Source organism: Hetaerina americana, unplaced genomic scaffold, assembly GCF_022747635.1.
Source record: "Hetaerina americana unplaced genomic scaffold, ioHetAmer1.1.p SCAF_46, whole genome shotgun sequence".
In the NCBI taxonomy this organism is placed as follows: Eukaryota; Metazoa; Arthropoda; class Insecta; order Odonata; family Calopterygidae; genus Hetaerina; species Hetaerina americana.
The window spans coordinates 1,816,409-1,836,455 of record NW_027287052.1 but is presented as its reverse complement, the minus strand read 5'-3'; the positions used below and the strand labels follow the sequence as shown (position 1 = coordinate 1,836,455).

At 39.9% G+C, this 20,047-nt stretch overlaps 1 protein-coding gene across 1 annotated transcript in view; it reads left to right on the top strand.

Annotated features, from left to right (window-relative positions):
* Positions 1–18,441, top strand: part of LOC139693317 (colorectal mutant cancer protein) — a 33,313-nt gene extending 14,872 nt beyond the window's left edge. The window contains exons 8-14 of the mRNA XM_071591432.1: positions 1,055–1,207; positions 3,669–4,411; positions 7,391–7,655; positions 9,074–9,241; positions 12,369–12,571; positions 14,560–14,662; positions 17,807–18,441. Of these exons, the coding sequence (XP_071447533.1) occupies positions 1,055–1,207; positions 3,669–4,411; positions 7,391–7,655; positions 9,074–9,241; positions 12,369–12,571; positions 14,560–14,662; positions 17,807–17,935 (1,764 nt within the window). The 3' untranslated portion in view covers positions 17,936–18,441. The remainder of the gene's footprint in view (positions 1–1,054; positions 1,208–3,668; positions 4,412–7,390; positions 7,656–9,073; positions 9,242–12,368; positions 12,572–14,559; positions 14,663–17,806) is intronic.
* Positions 18,442–20,047: the final 1,606 nt, after the last annotated feature.

Here is a 20,047-nt window from a genome sequence, read left to right as displayed (position 1 = left end):
CTGGGCCTAAGAGCCATATTCCAAGATGATACTCTTCCCTTATTCCTCCAATGGAGGGATTGTATGGGCCCCTGGGAATGTGACAACCTAGTGTAACAGCATGTAATTGTGTTTCATACCTACTTTTCAATGTTTTTTGATAATTGGTTGTCTTGCTCAATTCAAATGAATACCGAGTGTTGAGTAATTCACCAATCTGTCAGACAATTGGTGTGTCTTCCTCCAAGAAAAGTTTATAACTTGTAATATTTGTGTATATGCATTAGTTGAGCTATCTCCCTGACTTTGCATGGACTTTTCAAATTACCATTGTATGTAACATAAAAGTATTCCCCAAATTGTAGGACTTGGGACACACGTTATGGAGACTTAGCATTCAGTGTGCATGGAATAGCAGACTGAAGTGTTTCAACTAAAGCGATTCAAGAATGGGAAAAGTATTTCCTCCTCCCATTCCACCAATTAATATTATTATTACATAATGATTATTCTCTCCAATTCCACCCTCCCATCTGAATATTCACCAATATTCTCACCTGTATTACAACTACTATGTTTGATCTTCTTACATGTCAGCCAATGATGCTCTAACACTGACCACTTTTTTCATGGCTACCCTTTTATTGTCAAAGTGTGTTTATCATTGACTTGCCACCTCTCCGCTATTATTACACTAACCTTTTGTATTAGTTTCCAACTTCTTTTAATCTCAATATACTTATACCTAGGTATATAGATGAACTTTCTTTTTTTTTAATTTCTCATTTGATATTTTCTAGTTTTCTCTCGTTATAACTATGCTAACAGTTATTGTCCCTATATAAGCAGTGGCATTACTTGTCTGTGTCTACTTCTCTGCTGCTTCCGACAACTTTAGAGAAGAGTTGCGTGTGATGAGGCAATCATAAAGGTCTTACCTCCTCTGCTATCAGACCTAATATCTTTCTTTGGGCATGTCCTGTTTTTGGACTGACAGAAGTGTGTCTTTAGCCTATATATTAAGCGCTCTATACGTGTGTTGCTTCCACTGTTATTGTTTGTCCTTTGTGCGCAGTGGGGCCGGAGGGCTGAGGCATGTCAGAGCAGTATTGTGGTACGGCTGCAGATGGAGAGCAGTAGCCCACCTGTTGGTGAGCAAGGCATCGACGCTCCACCCTGCAGTTGCCTCCCCATCCTTCGAGCTCTCGAACTTGAAGTTGAGAGGCAGGTTAGTGCTCTTTGGCCGTTTCATTCTTCACTTTGACACCATGTGGTGAGTGGCCTTGGAATTTCTTCAAAATACAGGAAAGGTCAACAGTGGTGCCACTGCGTGAATGTACAAGAGGCAGTCAAATGAAAACAGACCACCCACCATAACACATAGTCCGCTGAAAGCTAGAAGCTAGCTTTTTGCGTATCGATGTTGCTATCACTGTGGTAGGAGAAGTGCATAGTGACAACTTGCAGATGCATGTAGTTGTTGTGATATGTCCTTGTTTGTTCGCGGACTGAGTGTTGTAGTGATTGTTCGGTTTTCATTTGACTGCCCCTCATGTGTTTGGAAAACATTTAGTTAGTATGAAGCCACTTGAATTGTTACATGTTGGTTGATTCCTCTTGACCCTCCAAAGGAACTTATTTTTAGGGAAATCCAATTGAATTATGAGCCAGTATGGTGCAACTTCGTGGCAAACAAAACCTCAGTTTTCTTCTCTCTTTTGATAGCACTCTACAACAGAAGGTCAGGGTGTCTTGGAAACCTTGGAAACTGGAGAATCATTGTAGAATCAATTTCCCATGCAATGGTGATAAACCCAGTTGCCTGTAAACATGGAACCTTCCTGCATAATATTCCTTAGGAAATTGAATGGAGCCAGTTGAAATTGGATCCAACTTTCAAATGATGAACATAATCCCAGGGCTATTCAAGAAAGTGTTTATTTTATTTATATTAACATGATTTATATTGCACAAATGTAATTTATGTTATATTGTTGACCTCAAGTTTAAAGTTTATGTTGTACAAGCTTCATTGGTTTGACTTTGGTGTATTGTATACTCGTGGATCGCGGTAGTCCAATGGGTAGAGCGTTGGGCTACTGCCCGAAGGGGCCCCGGTTCGATTCCCGGGCAATGCACTCTGGGCACCTGCAGTTCCACCCAAGCTATGTGATTTTTCGGGTACCAGGTCTTCCTGGGAAACCATAACCGGCACAGGGACTGGCCCTCCCACCCTGATGTGTGAATTTTCATACACCGTATAGGGCTTAGTACTGGGTGAACTCTAACAGCGCCTACCAAACCGACCTTTGGGTTAATGGTTTTTACTGATATTGTAACCCTACTGTGTTTATGGTTTTTACTGGTATTGTAACCCTACTGTGTTTATGGTTTTTTGTGGTATTGTATTAACGGCAGTCGGAGCAGTTGCAATTTGAAACATATTTGGTTCGCCCCTGACAGCAATAATGGAGGTATTATGCAAAGATCAATGCCTTGGTTTGGAATTTTATTTTCCCCTGAGTTAATTGTCAGCTGAGACCTATTTTATGCTGCTGGAGGTTTGAAAAGAGTCTGCTCTTGCCTATTGCACGGGGAGAGGACGGTTTGAAATGGTAAAAGCTGAGAAACAATTTCTAAGGTGGGTGGACCCAGAGATTCTGTCAGTGCTCTTATGGAAGTTCACTTAAACACCATTGCTGCAATTTTTCAAGTAGAATAACATTTAGAATACTATCAGAAATACTGAATATTTCATTGGGGGCCACCCTCACTTTAGTTACAGAAAAATTACGCAGGAAACATATTTGTGTGTAATGAGTTCTGAGAGTGCTCATGCTGAAATTGTTTGATGTTTACGTAGAGGTTGTTTGCAGTTGAAGGTGGTTTTATGGGAAGATGAGTAGTTTCTTCCAAAGGTTATCACTGCAGGTGAAACTTGGCTAAATCATTTTAATATCCAGATAGTGAAGAGCAAAGCTTTGGGTGGAAATCTCTGGCATCACCAGCAGAAAAAAAACACTGAAGTAATGGCTTTTGCTGGCTCACGTTTTGACATTCAGTCAGCATTCCAATCTTCTACTTTCTACTTCCCATAATTCCATCCAAAGTTCCTATTCCTCCCTCCACCTAACTTTCCCAGAATTCTCCCCTCTTATTAATGAATTCAGCTTCCTGTTTCCTCTCAGTAAATGTCTCTTGAATCCACTTGTCCTTCCTTCATCAAACTTCTCCAAGTGACCTACAGAGTGCATTCCAAAAGTAATGCAATTATTTTAAAAAAATAAAAAGTCGTTCGATTGCACTCCGACCAATAGGAGCGGTGCTGGAAATTCAAATATATTACAATTGAAACGCACGCTGCATGCCCACAACTTTATAGTTTGCTTTTCTTTCCATCGATTGTATTTTCTCAATTCTTTTCCACACCCACATCCCAAGGGCCTCCACCCTATCCTTAGCTTCATGCCTCAGTGACATGAAGTTTTTGAACCACGTAAAACTTTGGTTATTGTTAAAGTTTTTACTAGTTTTTCATGCCAGTTTATCTTTACATGGCTGTTGAGGGGAATTGCAGAGAAAAATCAAGGGCTTTTGCGTTCATGCATCCATACTGGTCAATCGTTTTGATTGCATCGATAGCTATGCAAACAGTTGAATATGCATGTCTTTGTTGTCACCAATTCCAGGCGGGCCGTGCTGAATCCCACCGTGCCAGTGCGGAACTCGCCTTCCTCTCACTTGATGAGTGTCGCTGTGCATGTGAGCGCCAAGCCCTGCTGCTTGGCCGAAGGGGTAGCGACATTGTGGGTCTGGCGACGGCCATCAGTTATGCCCTGCCCCTCTGCAGGGCCACCTATGTGCTCTCAAGGCTTCTTCACATTCAGAGTCAAGAGGCGGCATCCAGGCCAGGGACTGGCAGTCCTGGCAGTAGGGGTCAGGGCCAGAGCAACCCCATGCCCAAGGGACATGCCCCAGAGCCTCATTTGAAGGGGTCGGAGAGGTCTCACAGCAAGAGGAGGCATTCCTCGCGAGGCAGCCCGTCTCGTTCATCAGAGCCGGAGAAGTCATGGCTGTGCCGCAAACGGGAGGAGTTGGGAAAGTCTTGGGGTTCAAAGAAGGAGGCAGGTGAGGAGGCCTCGCCCCCTATGATGATGTACGTGGTGGACGAGGGAGGAGGCTATGGGAAGATAAACCGGGCAGCGGAGGAGGGCAGCAGCACGAGCAGTGGGAGCATGGAGGCGGTGGTGCCACCCTCGGGGACACAGAGGGTGCTGGAGATGGAGGTGGCTACACTCGTTGAGAGCCTAGACCAAAAGATGAGACTGCTCGACATGTCCCAGTGTCGTGCGGAGGATGTGGCGAAGGCAACCGCGGATGGAGCAGAGGACGAGAGGGAGGACTGGGTCCTCTCCAACCATGACTTCCAGTGGTGAGTCGAGCACCAAAGGATAACCCCTCTCAGTGCACAAGAATATGGGCGTCATGGTAGCTACCTCGTGAGTGAGGTGATGGAGTTGCGCCCCTGGTGGATGAGGGTTTTTGATTTCCCTCTGGGCCTTAGTTCTGTTCATCATTGATGTTTCCTTGGTTTAGGGTAAAGGAAACATCATTGATGTCTTTAGGGTAAAGTGATATAATATAATTTGCACCCAGGAGATGGTGTTTACTTAGCCAATAAAGTATATATGTATGTATGTATATATGAATCCAGGTTTCCCAACCTTGCTCACTTGTACCTTGTGCAGCCAATCTACTTCATCAATAATTAAGACATTATTAATTGAGATGCTGATTGATACTGTGATCTTGGCCGCAACTTAAGAATTCTTCATTTGCTGCCTTTGCAAAGAAAATACTTAAGAATGCTTCTCAGTCTAAGAATGATTTGAAATAAAATTAGATTTAATGATATGCATGCAAGCAACAACTCTATATATGCTCTTCTACCTAAGATTCATTTTTTTTATTCCCAGAACTTTCTCATAAAGTCAATAGAAAAATCTAATACCAAGATACTCGGCTAATTTGAAGCACCCTTCTTTTCATTCTTTGTGGCTCTTTTAACTCCTCTAAATGATCAACTAATCACAGCAGTAGGCAGAAAGTAGAGTATAGATAAAAAATAGATGATATTGCCTGCTGATACTTCTCTCTCTCAATTCTCATCACATCACCAATAGTTGGCTTCTTCAGTACTTTGTTTGTCATTCTTGAAACAGTTGTTAGCAGTTGCATACAAAAGGTGGATGAGGTGAAATTACAAAGGAAGACACTCATTTTTTTCGGAAGGCTATTCTCCCAAATGTATATATGAATCCAAGTTTCCCAACCTTGCTCACTTGTAGCTTGTGCAGCCAATCTACTTCATCAATAATTAAGACATTAATTGAGATACAATAAGAACTCCCAAATTACTCTCAAAGCACTTGAGCAAATACATAGAAGCATAATCCAAATTGCTTGCCTGTGGTAATTAGGAGAATCCTAAAAACAAAGTGAAATTACCAAAATGCCTGAGCAAATAACTAGATACAGATCCTTGCAGCAGAAAAAGGCCACCTTTTACCATAAGTAGTCTAAACTCATTGGCCTTCCATCTAAGTAATTTCTTGTGAGAATGACGTTTGCACTTACTGTGATGGAATGCATGTCTGCCGTGTTTCTAACCTGTGATTATAGGCAGAGATTTTTCTGGATTGCAGTCTCACCTTGGAGTAAGACAGGGGTGACCAATATCACCTGTGCTGTTCAATGTATGTGTGGAGGAAACTGTTAGAGAAGTATGGGAATGACTGGAGATAGGAATGAGATTCAGCGGGGATTTCATAAAATCAGTTCGATTTCCGGATGATCCAGCTTTAATTTGTTAGTCAGCTCAGAGATTGCGAGCATTGCTGAGTGCATTGGAAATTCAGTGTGATAGTTATGGGATGAGAGTGAATGTAAACAACATCAAGGTTATGCAGTTTTTGAGAAAGAAAATGGGCTAAGTTTAATTATATCAAAATAGGAGTTCATAAACTAATTAAGGAGGAACAACGTACACAATTTGGACACTTCTAAAACGTAATGGTCAAAAACAAAATGAGTAGAGTAGGCGTGATGTGGTGGAAGTCGAACATTATGAATAACTGATCGTAGCACTTTTCTACTTAATGGTCAAAGTATTAGGGGCAGAAGATTAAGAAGAATTCCATTTGACGAAGAAGCTTTCACAAGGAGGAGGTAATTGATGACGGCGAGATTGAATGAAGATGTTCAGAAAAGGCTCTCTAAAACTTTAATATGTAGTTATGTCTTGTTAAGTGCAGAAACATGGTCATGGATGCAAGATGGTAGGTGTAGACTAGAGGTTTTAAAATGTGGGTGTGGAGAAGGATAGAAAAGGTGAAATAGACTGAAAGGAAAACAAATAAGGAAGTGTTAGGCATTCTCCCAACCATCCTCTTTCCCTAGGGAGGAAGCAGGAAAGATGGGTGCAGAGAATTTTGGCTGGCAATGGGATGCTGGGATAGAAGGATAGAGGGGAGAACATTATGCAAACGAGGAAGGGGCAGGAATACGATAGGCATGTCGGACAGAATGAAGGGTAGGAGGAAGTATGAGGAATTGAAGAGTGACATAATGTTGCATTCCATATGAGGTTGTGTTTTGTTAGGAGAAACAAGGGAGTTGTAGCTGTGTCATATGGTCGATTGTGTCCATCCAAAACCTACCCTTACCAGTAGATTACCAATAGTAGCAGTCTCATCTTGAGGTTGCCCTTTGTCATTGCAACCGGTACCTTCCTCATTACACCTAGGTAAACTAAGTGCATGTAACCAAGTGCCAATGTATGGCCAATAGATTACCCGATATCCCTTCCTGTGGTGATTCCCATACTTGAATCCTTGGCTACAAAGCTCTTTATTTGTCCGAGGAGGGTAATCAAATTTATGAAACATACTTCAGTTTGAAACAAATTTCCCTTGAATAGTAAATTTGCCACAGCTTGAAAAGCCAGAATGGCCCCTGACCTGACTGAATATATACAAGTACAAAACGTTGACAGATTATTTTATATCATGGAATTCATTGCCCTCATTTTGGATTGACAGCATTTCCTGAAAGTAACCCCCAAATATTCTGTGCAGGATTGAGGATTCAAATATCCATATTAAATGCCCACTGCAAAAGGTGAGATTTCTGGAAAAAAAATGAAAGCCATTGGTCTGACTACTTGAGCTACATGACGGAGGTAGGCCATCGAAAAGGCTTTGAAAACTCAGTGCTGAACATCAGCCAGTTTTTCTGCACATGCTAAACTGTGTATTTTGTGTAGTTACTTAATTTCTTCATGAATCAAAAGTTCACTTATTTAATAATGACGTGATGTGAGAGTTAAACTTGGGTATGCATTCTGTACCAGGCTGGAGTCTCTGGGAGTTGAGGAGGAAGATGGCTCTCCAGACATGCTGCGGCGACTCTGCCGCCATATATCCACCCTTCTGAGGAAGCTGTCATCCTGCGGCATTAGCCTGCACAAGGCGAGGGCGATGGCAGCTGAGGCATCTGCCTTGGAAGGGGAGCTCCCGCCCCACATGTCAGAGGAGAGCCACACCCCCCACCCCACTGCCCCCTCATCTTCACTAGAGGACAGGAAGGCTGACCTGGAGGTGGCCGTGCTCATGCAGGTAAGGGGTGGAGGGTCACTCTTGATGGGCTCTGCCCTGGGTGTGGTGGCATCTGCGTTAGTGCCTTATTGCTAGTTGAAGGAGATCTAGTCTTTCTAAGGAAGACGTATTTCAGTTTGTTAACTTCTTATTATATTTTGATTGTGAAAAGCAAGGGGAACTCATAATCCTTGAATATCACCCTCCCTCTCTCGAATTTTGTCACGTTGTCTGACCTACTGATGCATGAAATGAGAGTAGGATTATTCCCTCAATGTTAACAGTTATTTTGTACAGCTGATGCTTTTGACACTGGTTTAATACGGTATTTGGTTTTTAAACATCGGGGCTCCCACCAATTCCAGCGGTAATTATTAGAGGAGATGACTGATAGCTGAGGTCATTGGTGCACCAATTCCAGATTTCACAGTAATTGCGTATGACATTTCAACCTTCCCAGTAGTTTCTTATGAACTGAAGAGTTGTGTATGTTTGTACAGCTCTCTAATCAATATTTTACGTATAATATGTGTTGCATATTTCACATGAGATATAATTTACAGGACATTTTAGTCATGTTTTCTTCACATTTCCATTTTTATATTTCCCAGCAGCAAAAGCTAACATAATTTTGATGGTATCACATGGTCTATCTATGTATATGAAGAGCATGCAGGTCTGGCCATTGAAGGCCTAACCTATGGAATCCTTCAATTTTTATTAATAGTTATATTTTTGCTGTCTGTCGATGGATTTAGGATGTCTTGGTGTCATTTATCCATGGTCTATTGTTATGATTAACCTACAATTGTGTGCTTAACATTCCATAATCTTGAATCTGTCCATTCACTGCATGTAAAAATTTATCATTTTACTTTTGCAGTCACTTTAAAGGAAATAATCACAGCCTATTATGCTGCCCTTTTTAATTAGAAGTATAACCCACCTTGTGTGGCAACTTGTGGCTTCCTTCATGAAGTAGTAATTGTGATGTGAAGTGCCTACTACATGAGTAAAAATAATAAGAGTTTTAAATTTGTTTAGTTAATACTTTTGTATTATTGATTGAGATTTGTATGAAAACCTAGGGACCTTGGAACTCTCATGAAGGAAAACTCATAGTTATAAATAGTTACAAATGATTTTCAAAATATATTGCTATTTCTCTTGGATTATAATGTATAAACCAAAACAATTTATCTTGGACTTTTTTTAATTACTCACTATTTTGTAAATCACAATTATTTTAAGTCAGGACGTTGTCTGAAACAATAATATGTGATGTGGTTAGCTCTTCTCTAAGTTTGAGTTGAGCTTTGAATGATTTGATATGCTGTTGCATTATGTGATTCATTGATGTCGTCATCCATCCGTTCATCCTTCATCAATCTGTGAATTCAAATCCATTGCTGTGCATGTATCTGTCTCTTTCTTGGAAGGAACTGATGGCGATGCGTGAGGAGCGTGCCGCCCTCCGTGTTCGCCTGCATGCCCTCGAGGGTGAAAGGGAGGAGCTTGGGCGGCTCTGCCAGCTGCTGAAGCCAAACCACGGCAGGTTGGAGGCTGGGTCTGGCACATCCCCTCAGCATACCACCCTTTCAACTAAGGTGAGGCTGCTTTTTGCCTAAACTTGTTTGGCTGCAATATAGGTAGGTATTTGCTGGTGCCCATTACTGCATCCCCCCCTCGTTCGTCTGATATTTTAGAATGAATTGGCCTCTATGTTAGTCATTTGGAAATTGTTAAAATTGAACATGAAACATGTAGCCTGCCGTGTATTTTGACAGCTAATTTACTTTTGTAGTTTGAAACTATTTATAAAGTTAAATTGACTGAGGTGAACTTAATACAGGAGGGTTGGTATGGAGAAGATAAACTTGCAAAATTACAAGCATCAGCCACTCTATCCAGGGGTTAATTTTCATCTTTTATTAAAGTGTGACAGGAAAAGCACTTGAGTTCGCTAGAAAATCCTTGCTCATGCATGAGAATTCAACTTGGCATTGTTTATTACATTTATTGATGATTACAATTCATCACTGAAATATGTTAATTAATTTTTTAATGAATTCCTAATGGAATACTTTTGTCTCACTGCCCTGCCTTTAGCTTCTAGTGATGATGCACTTTTAATGTATTTAGGCAATCCCTGCTGAAGGGATCCAAGCTTGTTAACAGGGTGAAAGAGGGGCTAGGGTATACATATATTCTTTGTTTTTGCTTGTGACTTCATCCTTGCTCACTGGATCCCTATTTGGAGGACTCTGTGGAGAGTACTTTAAGTGACGTTTATAGGATGGGATGTTAAACTGCGTGAGTGAGCCCGTGGTGCTTTTCTTGTTACTAAAGTAGGCTAATGCTGATGCCTAGCTTATCACTTGGATGTCCCTCTGTTACTTAAAATGAACCTCCTATCCATCTGGCATCGTGAAAAACACTGAACCCCTATTTAAATCCTCCACCACCCCCATATCCTCACTGACACTGCACAATCAACCCAGGTGCAAAACATGCCCCATTTTCACCACTCCTGTCATCCCTTTGCATCTCACCAAATTATCTTCCTTCCCTCTCTGTTCCCTGTGTGCACTTCCTCCATGTGCAATAATTTATTAAGTGAAATGCTGAATTGCAAAAAGTTTTGCCCCTCCTCCTATATAGGGCAATGTGCCAAACCCCTCAATATCCGTATGAAAAATCTCTGTGCCTCCTGTCTCCCTTCTTCCACATCAGCCTCCCTACTTGTATTTATGAAAAATGGGAAATAGATTTGATTTTTTGAAAATGTATGGAATTATAAATCAAAAGTGTATGGAAAAAGTGTTAATAAAAGCGTTAATAAAACAGTTTGGGTGATACTATTGGCTCATGAAGTTCTGAGGTGATGATCCACGAGCAATGCCAAATCTTATATCAAAATGATGTAGAGGACAATCAGTGAAGAGGATGGCATGCTCATGAGGAAATTTTAGAAACAAAAGGCATACTGACTCTCTCCGGATGAATGTACCCACAGATCAAAGCAGGGCCTTTGTTCAACGTTTAAATGTTTCAGTCAACAGGTTTCCATCACATGTATTGTTTAAATTAGTAAAAAATACGAGGGAGTATCCAAAAATAACCAGAATAGTGCTGCGGTTGGTGGAGATCAAGCAGTACATATTTCTTCCGTTAGGTGAGCATTGCACTACTCATCATGAGTTCTAGGGAGGAATTTTTGTCCTCTCGAAAGGTCAAGGTCAGTCACCACAATTCGCTTTGCAAAAGCTGTTTCGCTTGCTCCTCGTAATTCATCATGTAGGATTGAATAGATCAGCGCGCCGCTGTGAATTTTTTCATCCTGTTTTGGAAAAACACAGCAGAAATTGTTGTCCTGTTAAAAATAACATACAGAGTTGTGCTCTGGGAAAAACTCAAGTGGTTTTCAAATGGTTTTCTCGTTTCAAGGAAGGTGAAAAGTCACTCAATGACAAACCTTGCTCAAGACATCCATCAACGTCTAGAATTGGCGGAAGTGTTAAAAAAGTTAACAGTCTGACCTGGTGGGACAAGTTCAGAATGCACTATCCCTCTCACATCAAAAAAACAAATTGTCTTTGAGCATCGTCTGGAGGTTTGATTTTATATGAGGAGCTCTGCCAATCACGGCACTATTCCGGTTATTTTTGGGTACCCCTTCATATATCAAATAGCATAGTTAGATGCTGCTCGGCATGTTGGTTTGGGTTGGTTTCCTTCTGCCTCCAATATCACAGTGCTGTAGTCATTGAAATAGTTATTACCTCACCTTTTGTCAGTGAGTGTTGCTGCAGCAATGGCTCTGGTCTCCCCTTTCATTCATAAAAAGGAAGGCCTCTGGGAATTGGTGGCCTATCGTTCTCTGGCAGAAAATCACCAAGTCACGACACCTATATAGGCTTTTATAGAATTTTTAGGTTGACTTTCCCAAGGATGGTGTCCTCCATCCACCAAACTGCATTGCTCATTTTCCATAACTGCTTATTCCATGAGAACACTCTCTTATTTCTCATCAAATCTCTGTACATATCTCTCCACCATTCATAGCTAATTGGATATACTCAATGAGGTAGAGTTTAGCCATCTGTCCTGCAGGATACAATCCCTCTAAGTACTGCTCTATCTACAGTATTTTTTTTTTTAATTTCAACACAGTTATTCTTAAAGTGTTGTGAAATTTAAACATTACCTTCTGGAGATATTTCTAATGCGAGTCTATAATCCAGAAAAATGCATTAAGCTACTGTGTTGCATGCAATGCACAGCCTACAGTGTACCTGAGATGTACACTTATCTCAAATACGTATCTCAAGAACTTTGGGACAGAGGATGACAACTGTTGCAACATGATTATGCCAAAAATTTAAGTTGATTGCCAGTGCATTCGAATTTTTTCCTTATAGGTGAGAAAAGTCCAATTGGGTTGAAATCATTCTCAGAAAGAGAGGAAAGTGGGATGAGGAAGAATAGATTTAAAAATTAATTTATTAAAAAGGATGTAACATATTCTTAATCTAACTGAAGATAATTTTAGCTGAAAATTCATATTAAACATAAATATTTTGATGTAATAGCTGGTTAGCCGAATAGTTGAAGAGAAACAAGCAGTGTAAGCATTTAGAGTGGAGTCGGTGTAAATGCAAAGTCAATGCATTGTTGTGCATTTGGGAGATATGAATAAAAAGTGCTCCCTTGCATGCCTCCTGTTGGTTGCAGGACATATTGTTGAGCGGGAAATGTGGGAGGCAGACGGGTGATCTATCGATGGTGGAAGCAGACAGCATGACCACATCCAGGGAGCAGTGGCTGGAGGGGCGCCTCCAGGAGTTGGCCCTTGCACTTGAGCAGGTGGCGACAAGTGCGGACGTGCGGTTGAGGCAGTCGACGGCCGTCATGAATGACCTACGACGCACCAATGGGTATTTCCAAAAAAACCTCTTGTCTTGATTCTTTTAGATTTCTCCCTTTGTACGAAAAATCAGTGCATCAAATCATTTTAACTCATCATGTCGCTTCTGTGAAGTGGAGTGAGATCCACAATTAATGTTTGTTTGGGGACAAACATTTTTTCTACCTCAAAGCAAGTCATCACTCAATGTGGATTGTCTAATATATTTAGAGACCAAGGAGGAGTTTATTAGTATTGAATCATTATTGATTTACAATTAATTGAATATAAATACTTATTATTTAAAAGTTAAGCTTCACGTCGAGTTGTAGAATTTTTTTTCAAGTCTTCTTATTTATTATGTACTTCATGAATAGTGTAGGTGTAAATATTATTTGAAATTGGACCCTGGTATTTTTACAGAAATGGAAGCCTTGACACATTTTGACTATTTTCTTATTTCTTTATTTTGATATTTATTTCAATATTTATTGAGGAGAATAACTCTTTTACAAAAAGAAAAGCAAAAGCATAGATTAATTCAAAAATCATAAAAAAAACATTTATACACGGGTACAAATTACATAAAGATACATACTTGTTATTGAGAATTAAAATATAATTTAAAATTTAAGAAGGATCTTGATTTGCAATGAATGAAACACCTTTTCAGATGGTATACAGGAGCGCATGAATGCCTGTTTCGTCTCCAGTGTAACTTTATGGAATTTGCATAACTTATTGAAATGAAATGAAATCATTGACTTTGTAATTCCATACACTTTATTTAAAAACACAACCTATGTTTTGATGTTGAACGTCATTATCAGGTGGTCCTCTTAGAAGTAAACTTGCTATGCACACCTCGTGGTAGGGGGAGGGAAGTTGGTCAGAGAGGGAGGGAGGGGGGAAGGGTAAAAAGGTTAAAATGTTGCCGGGAGGAAAAGAGAATTACATCTTTTAGTGTCAGTCGTTGACTTGGAAGAGTGGTAGGTCGAGGAATGGGGAGTGGGAGGGGTACAATATTTTGTTGCCAAGTTCATCCTTGCCACAGATGCATTTCAAAAGTTCCAACTGATCCAAAGCTTCAAGCCTTTGATATTTATTTTCAAAATGAAGAATTTCAGTCACAAAATCACTCTTGTGGTCACTTTTGATGAGGTGCCTTGCAATGAGGGATGTTATATTCTTATTCTTTACACATGTTTGGTGTTGTTTTATCCTCTCTGTAAATTTTTGTCCTGTTTGCCCAATATACTTCGGGTTACATTCCTAGCCTTGTATGGAGTGGAGTGTAGAACCACTGGGTTCCACCCACTGCTTTGACTGCTGTTTCATTTCTGGCATGTAGTGGATGGAGCCATGTCTCATCCATGGTGGCAAATCGCTCCACAAAATATATCATGCACCTTTTCGACGTTTCTGTTGTGGTTGTGGTTTTTGGCCATTTTTCACATTGGTCATTTCAAGGAATGTGTGACCATGTTTACATTCAGTTGCCCACTTTTTAACGGTTGACATTGAATGAGCAGAGTCCCTGTACACCTTTGTCAACTTCAGATGAATTTCCTTAGGGGTTAATTCATCCAAAATGAAGAATTTTATGAGCACACAAAATATAAGTTTCTCCATTTTAATCAAAAACACAAAAGACATCTACTGCAACAATACGTGTAAAGAAACAACTTGAGAGAACAAGTTGAAACTTGTCTTATGAACTTATGGCAAGTGTGCCCTGGCAGGAATCATAAATTTTTGCTGATTGGAGCGCCTTCCATGTGTCAGGCCAAGGACTTTTCACCTTACCCTCGTATGTATACTTGAGGTGATACATTTATTGAAACATTTCCTTGATGGGTGCATTTATTTCAGAATCTCAAGATTGCCATCTCATATTAACCATTAATGTAGCATAGTGTTCAACTTTTATATGGATACAAAGGGAAAATCTATTGTATGGAGAATGTTCCCTATCTGGGGTGCATTATTTATGTTTTTTTACTTTATCTGTTTTGGCAGTACTCTGGCACACTCATTGGAACGCTGCCGACGAAGATATCAGCAGCGGCTGAAGACATTGGAGGGACAGATGGAGAACCTTGTTGAGAGGCATGCTTCACAGGTGGGAATAGTCATGTCCACCACCCCTTATCCCATTCCCTTCCTCAGGAAAAGTAAGTCAGAACTAATGTTTTTGACAGAAAATGAGATTAGTGTACTTCAAGAGACCACTAAAGAGTTCACGGAAATCATTACCTTCTAAAATCATCTCTCTTCTTAATTGTCTCTTCAGTAATCCATGCTTTCCTTGTCCTTTTCCTATCTACATCTACATAATACCCCGCAAGCCGCCGCAAGGGAATGTGGTGGGGGATGTTAGGTCACCACCCATTGCTATTTACTATTCCTTTTATTTGTTTGGGGCTTTTGATATCCCTTCTTTAATATCTTCCCATTTTTCTTCTAATGCACCCACGTCCATGTCCTCCCTTGTGATTTGTTCTACTGCCTCTTGAATATCTTGAATTCCCTAATTATTAATAGATTTCATGGTTTATTTTAGAATAGTCTTGGCTATACCCATTATTATTAAATTGTATTTTTGTTAAAAAAGAGAAATTGTATCATCCAGCTTCAGTGGTACGTAATCATCTTGGTTGTTCTGGCATGTGGAAGATGTTTTCATGGTTGATCTCCTTGTTTTCCTATCTTGAGCCTACTAAGGTACCACATGTATGGATTGCTGCAGTGTGGAGAATAGTGTGGCTATTGGAATAGGGCCTCTGTGGCATGATTTGACCACTCTATATGATCAGCATCATAGGCCGTAAATGAAGATCAATAATTTGTAGTCATGAGATTCAAGTCTTACACACTACATATTCACCTATCATTCCCGTCTCCACAAACTAGCATGAATTTATGATAGTTAAAATAGAATTACCTCCATGGAAATGCTTATTTAAAATGTATAGTGTATTAATTATAACTTGCTTAAACAACTGTAAATATGTTTTACCTCCAGGCAAAACTAAAAAGAAAATTATCGAAATCTGTGGTTAAGTAAATTATTTTTTTAGCACTGTTAGTTAAAATTCTGCCCTATACGAGGGGGATATTAAACTATTATTATTGCTAAAAAATGATCAAAGTAGAAATTTTGGCTTTTACTTTTTATTCTTGAGACTTGTCTACATAGTCACCGTCCGGAGTTATACATTTCTCCAAGCATTTCTGAACCTTTCGAAGGCTGTCATTGTTGAACTTAGTAGATTGCATTGAAAACCAATGTGTTGAATTTCGTGGAAAACCAATGTTGGATGACTAGATTTTTGTTGTCAAATCTTCAACCCTTCAATGTTTTTTTTTTTTGGTTCTGGGAATAAGAAGAAGTTGCTTGGGATGAGATCGGGAGAATAGGGTGGGTGTGGCAAAATTTCAAAACCATGTCGCTTTGATAGCCAGTAGTGCCGTGGTCACAATTGCAGGTGCATTGTCAGTGCTTGCTTCTTTTGAGCAGGTGCATTGTTGCCGAAAAGCATCACTTAATTTGTTCTGCAGTGTGCTCTAATAGGCACCAGTGATGATCTGGCCCTTCCCCAGGTAGTCTATTAAAATGGTTTTGTGACAGTTCGGAATAGCAGACAGCATGGCCTTCCCTGTAGACTTCTGCACCTTAGCTATCTTGGGGGAGGTGAGTCGCTGTGCTTCCACTCCTCACTCATCTCCTTGGTCTCTGGATCACATTGATAGAATCAAGATTCATCCATTATTTTCAGAATACCAAAAAAAATCTTCATCTCGCCCCAAAAGATTGAACATCTCCCACAACAGGTCGTGCCACATTTTCTTCTGGAAAGAAGTCAGTAGCCATGGAACTCAGCTGGCTGACATCTTTGAAGTGTTTAGTTCTTCGTGAATAATTATCCATACACTGCCGTGGGTAAGATCAGTCACATTCATAATCATTTGGATAGTTGCTCTTCGGTCTAATAGAATAAAGTCCTCCTCTTTCTTCGCTGTGGCAGCAGTGTCTCTGAGTGGTCTTCTATTTCTTGGTTCATCTGTGAAGGACATGTGCCCAGTTTGAAAATTCCTTCCACCTATGTTCTATGACAGGCTATCATTACCAATAACAGGAGCGTTATCTCACTGTGAGCCACTATCTTCTCCATGCTGCGATTACTTCAACCTATGGCTTCCTGAAACAAATATCAACATTAATAGCTGTAATTTACAACATTATGTACATAAGGATCAATTAATATTCAGAATAAAGTTTATCCTGATATCTTGGTTATTTCATGGTAGTAATTACTTGATAATGTCCCCACCACTTAGTTACTTTCAGGAAACAGCAAAAATATGGACATAAAAAATTTTGTTTAAAGGACAAGTGTAAAGGAATACTCACAAATATGTCACAAAATGCCAACCACTTGAAGGTTATTACCAAAGATTAGTTTTCATGCCCAGATTAATATTTTTATGGAGAAATAAAAAGAATATTTTGCCAAGTCAAAGGTTGAGGGTGTTATGTGCTTCTTTTCTGATTGGAGCAATGTTAACAAACAAAATATGTTAATTAGAAAAATTTTCTAAAATTTTACTGAGAAGCCCATTTCCAAGCAGCAAATTTGTCTGAAATAAAAATTGAGCACTTTTATGTTAACAGAAAAAGGGCTTGATACCCTGAAAGACTGTGATAGGTAACTTGATCTTACATTTCAGACATGGCTAAAAATCCATGGCACTGTTCATTGTCTACAGTAATGCCCAGGAGAACTTCATAAGCATACGAATATTCCTGATCCTTATTCCTTAACCCTGATATCCAGGCTGGATCTCCAATGCCTTAATAACCAATTTATTTGCTACAAAATATTGTTAATCATTCAACATTCTTAATATAGGCATAAAACTTAGTTATGAATGAAACCGGGCAAAAATATAATTATTTATAAGGAGCAGTGAAATTTAATCCCAGGTTCAGAAACAAAAAATGTGAGATTTTTACGTAATTAACCTTGTGGAAATCAGTCTAAACCAAAAAAATGTCGCTTAAATATGAGGATTCACTCTTTGCATGCTCGTCAAGAAGGCCTTTGTTGTTTTGCACCCCTGATGAGCAACTCTCTTCAAATTGCCTTTGGTGGGTGGCTGCTCCTAAACTTGCTGGCAGGTGCCAACTCAAAGCCCAAGTGGAGGGGGCACTCACCATGATTTAAGCTCTTGTATTGACTCTCTGTTTGTTTATGTTGTGCAGGTCCGCACCCTGCGGCAGAGGATCGGTCAGCTGGAGGAGAAGGGGGGCAGTTGCTCTGGTGCTGGGCGTGGGGAGGTCAGGTGCAGCAGTGGTACCCCCCTGGTGCATGAGGACGAGGTGCCTCTGTGAGCAGCGAACACCGCTCACCCCCCAACATGCACCAGTTGAGTGTGCGTGTGTGTGTGTGTGTGCATGTGTGAGTTAAGGCCCAGGATCGACAAACAAGTGAACACTGCCTGTAAATATTTTTTGTAACCTTTTATATCTATAGTCCTTTTCTTCGTGGGAGAACCAAGTGCTTATTTCTGTCAACATTTAGTATCTTGTGTAATTTAATATAGTGCTGGGTAGCACTGCTTATAAGTCCATCCTCTTTTAAGAGAGGATATTTTTCTTCAGATATTTTTCTCTTGCCCATTGCATGCGAGGGATACTAGATGAGAGTAAATGAGACATTTGACTGTGTTATGCCTCCCATCTCATACTTTTCCCTTTTGTAGATGACAACTTAGCACCACCAACAGAATATTGCCTGGCTTCATCCTAACGTCTATTTTGTAAACCTTATACTTTTATGAGAGAATGCTGTAAGAAATGTGGGGAAATAAAAAAATAAATCTCTAATTACAGCACTACTACTTATGGATTGTCTTATTATTCATAGCATGGTGCATCTTCTTGGGTAAGAAAAAGAAAGTGGTAATGTTGGGAAGATGGTATTGACTTAAATGTTTTTTTTTTAAATCATAGAAAGAGAAAAGCAGTGTATTTTATCTTAAGTGCAAACTTAAATTACTTATTAAAAAGCTTTAATTATTATTAGAAATAAAAAAAGTACAAAAAATTGGGAATTGTGGTACAAAATGCATGGTGTATGAAGAGTCCTAGGTGTATACATATGAGGGAGGTGATGAGAGTAACCAAGCAGGAAGCTCAAGTTCACAGCAATATGATCCTTCGGCAGTTCCCTCGTATTCATAGAATTTATGGTTTTTCTAGCCATGACTTAAAAAAATCAAAGATTGCTTTAATAAAGCACGGGTGATTTTTCAGGCTTGTATTGGAAAAAGCATAACATAATACGCTGACATGGTGCATGCTGGTTCAAGATTATAAACTAATTAGTATTCCCTGTTTAATTAAATGCAAACGCTACCTGTACTATGGTCCTACAAATTAATTTGCATGAATGCAATTTTATACTCCTAAAACATTATATACAATATGCGGAAAAATATAAAGAAAATATCAGGAAACATTTGTTTTGGAGCATAACATTTTGTTTGCATTACTCAACTGTTGAGTTTTAAGGATTAGAATGGAAGCAGGGTTTTGAAATTTGGTGAAAAGAAAGGTTTAAGAAAACAGATTGCTCAGAAGGGAATGGTGTATTCTAATGATAATTATGATGTTAATGCAGTTGGAACAAACACATCTGCTGTTTGGCTGGCGAGGCCTAATTTTCTTCACTTTGCTCATTGATTGTTCCAATTGGTTGGCTCTTTGGGATTCAATAAATGTTTGCCAGTGAATGAAAGAGAAAGCTATTTAAATAAGCTGCATATCTTCTCCATCGTCACAGAAGAAGGTGCCTGTACTCAAAAGGGATGAGGCGGCAGCAGCAGACCCATAGAATGTGAAGACGAGATGGATAAACACTAGACCACTGGTGTACGAAGCCTGTCGAGAAACGATCCCACCTTGAATTTTCCAGTGCACAGTAGTGATACCAGGGAAGCACCAGTGTGATTGAGTGGAAGAAGATGCCTCATGCGCAGGCTTGAATGGTTTCTCCATATTCAAATGAGCCATTTGCTGCCTGCCGGTCACTCCGAGTGAGGTGCTGGCATAAGTGTTCATCGCTTATCCATTTCTCTCGAAATGAATGAACGACTTAGTTTTGTTGGGTCTGATTCATGACTAATATGCAGCTCAGTATCTCCTGGGTACTATCAGCACTGATCCAGACTTTCTGAATGCCATGATAACTGGAAAACTCAACAGAATCAATTTGTCCAGTCATCTTGAGAAAAATGGAAAAGCGATGAACACATAAGTGAGCACCTCACTTGGCAGCCAGCAGTCAGCGACTGGCTCACTCAAAGGCGGAGGAAATGTTTAAGCATGTGCATGAAGCTGCCTCCTTCCACCCAATCACAGTGGCACTGCCCTAGTATCACTACTGTGCCCTGAAAAGTTCAAGGTCCCTTCCTTTTTTGACAGCCTTTAGAGATTTATTGC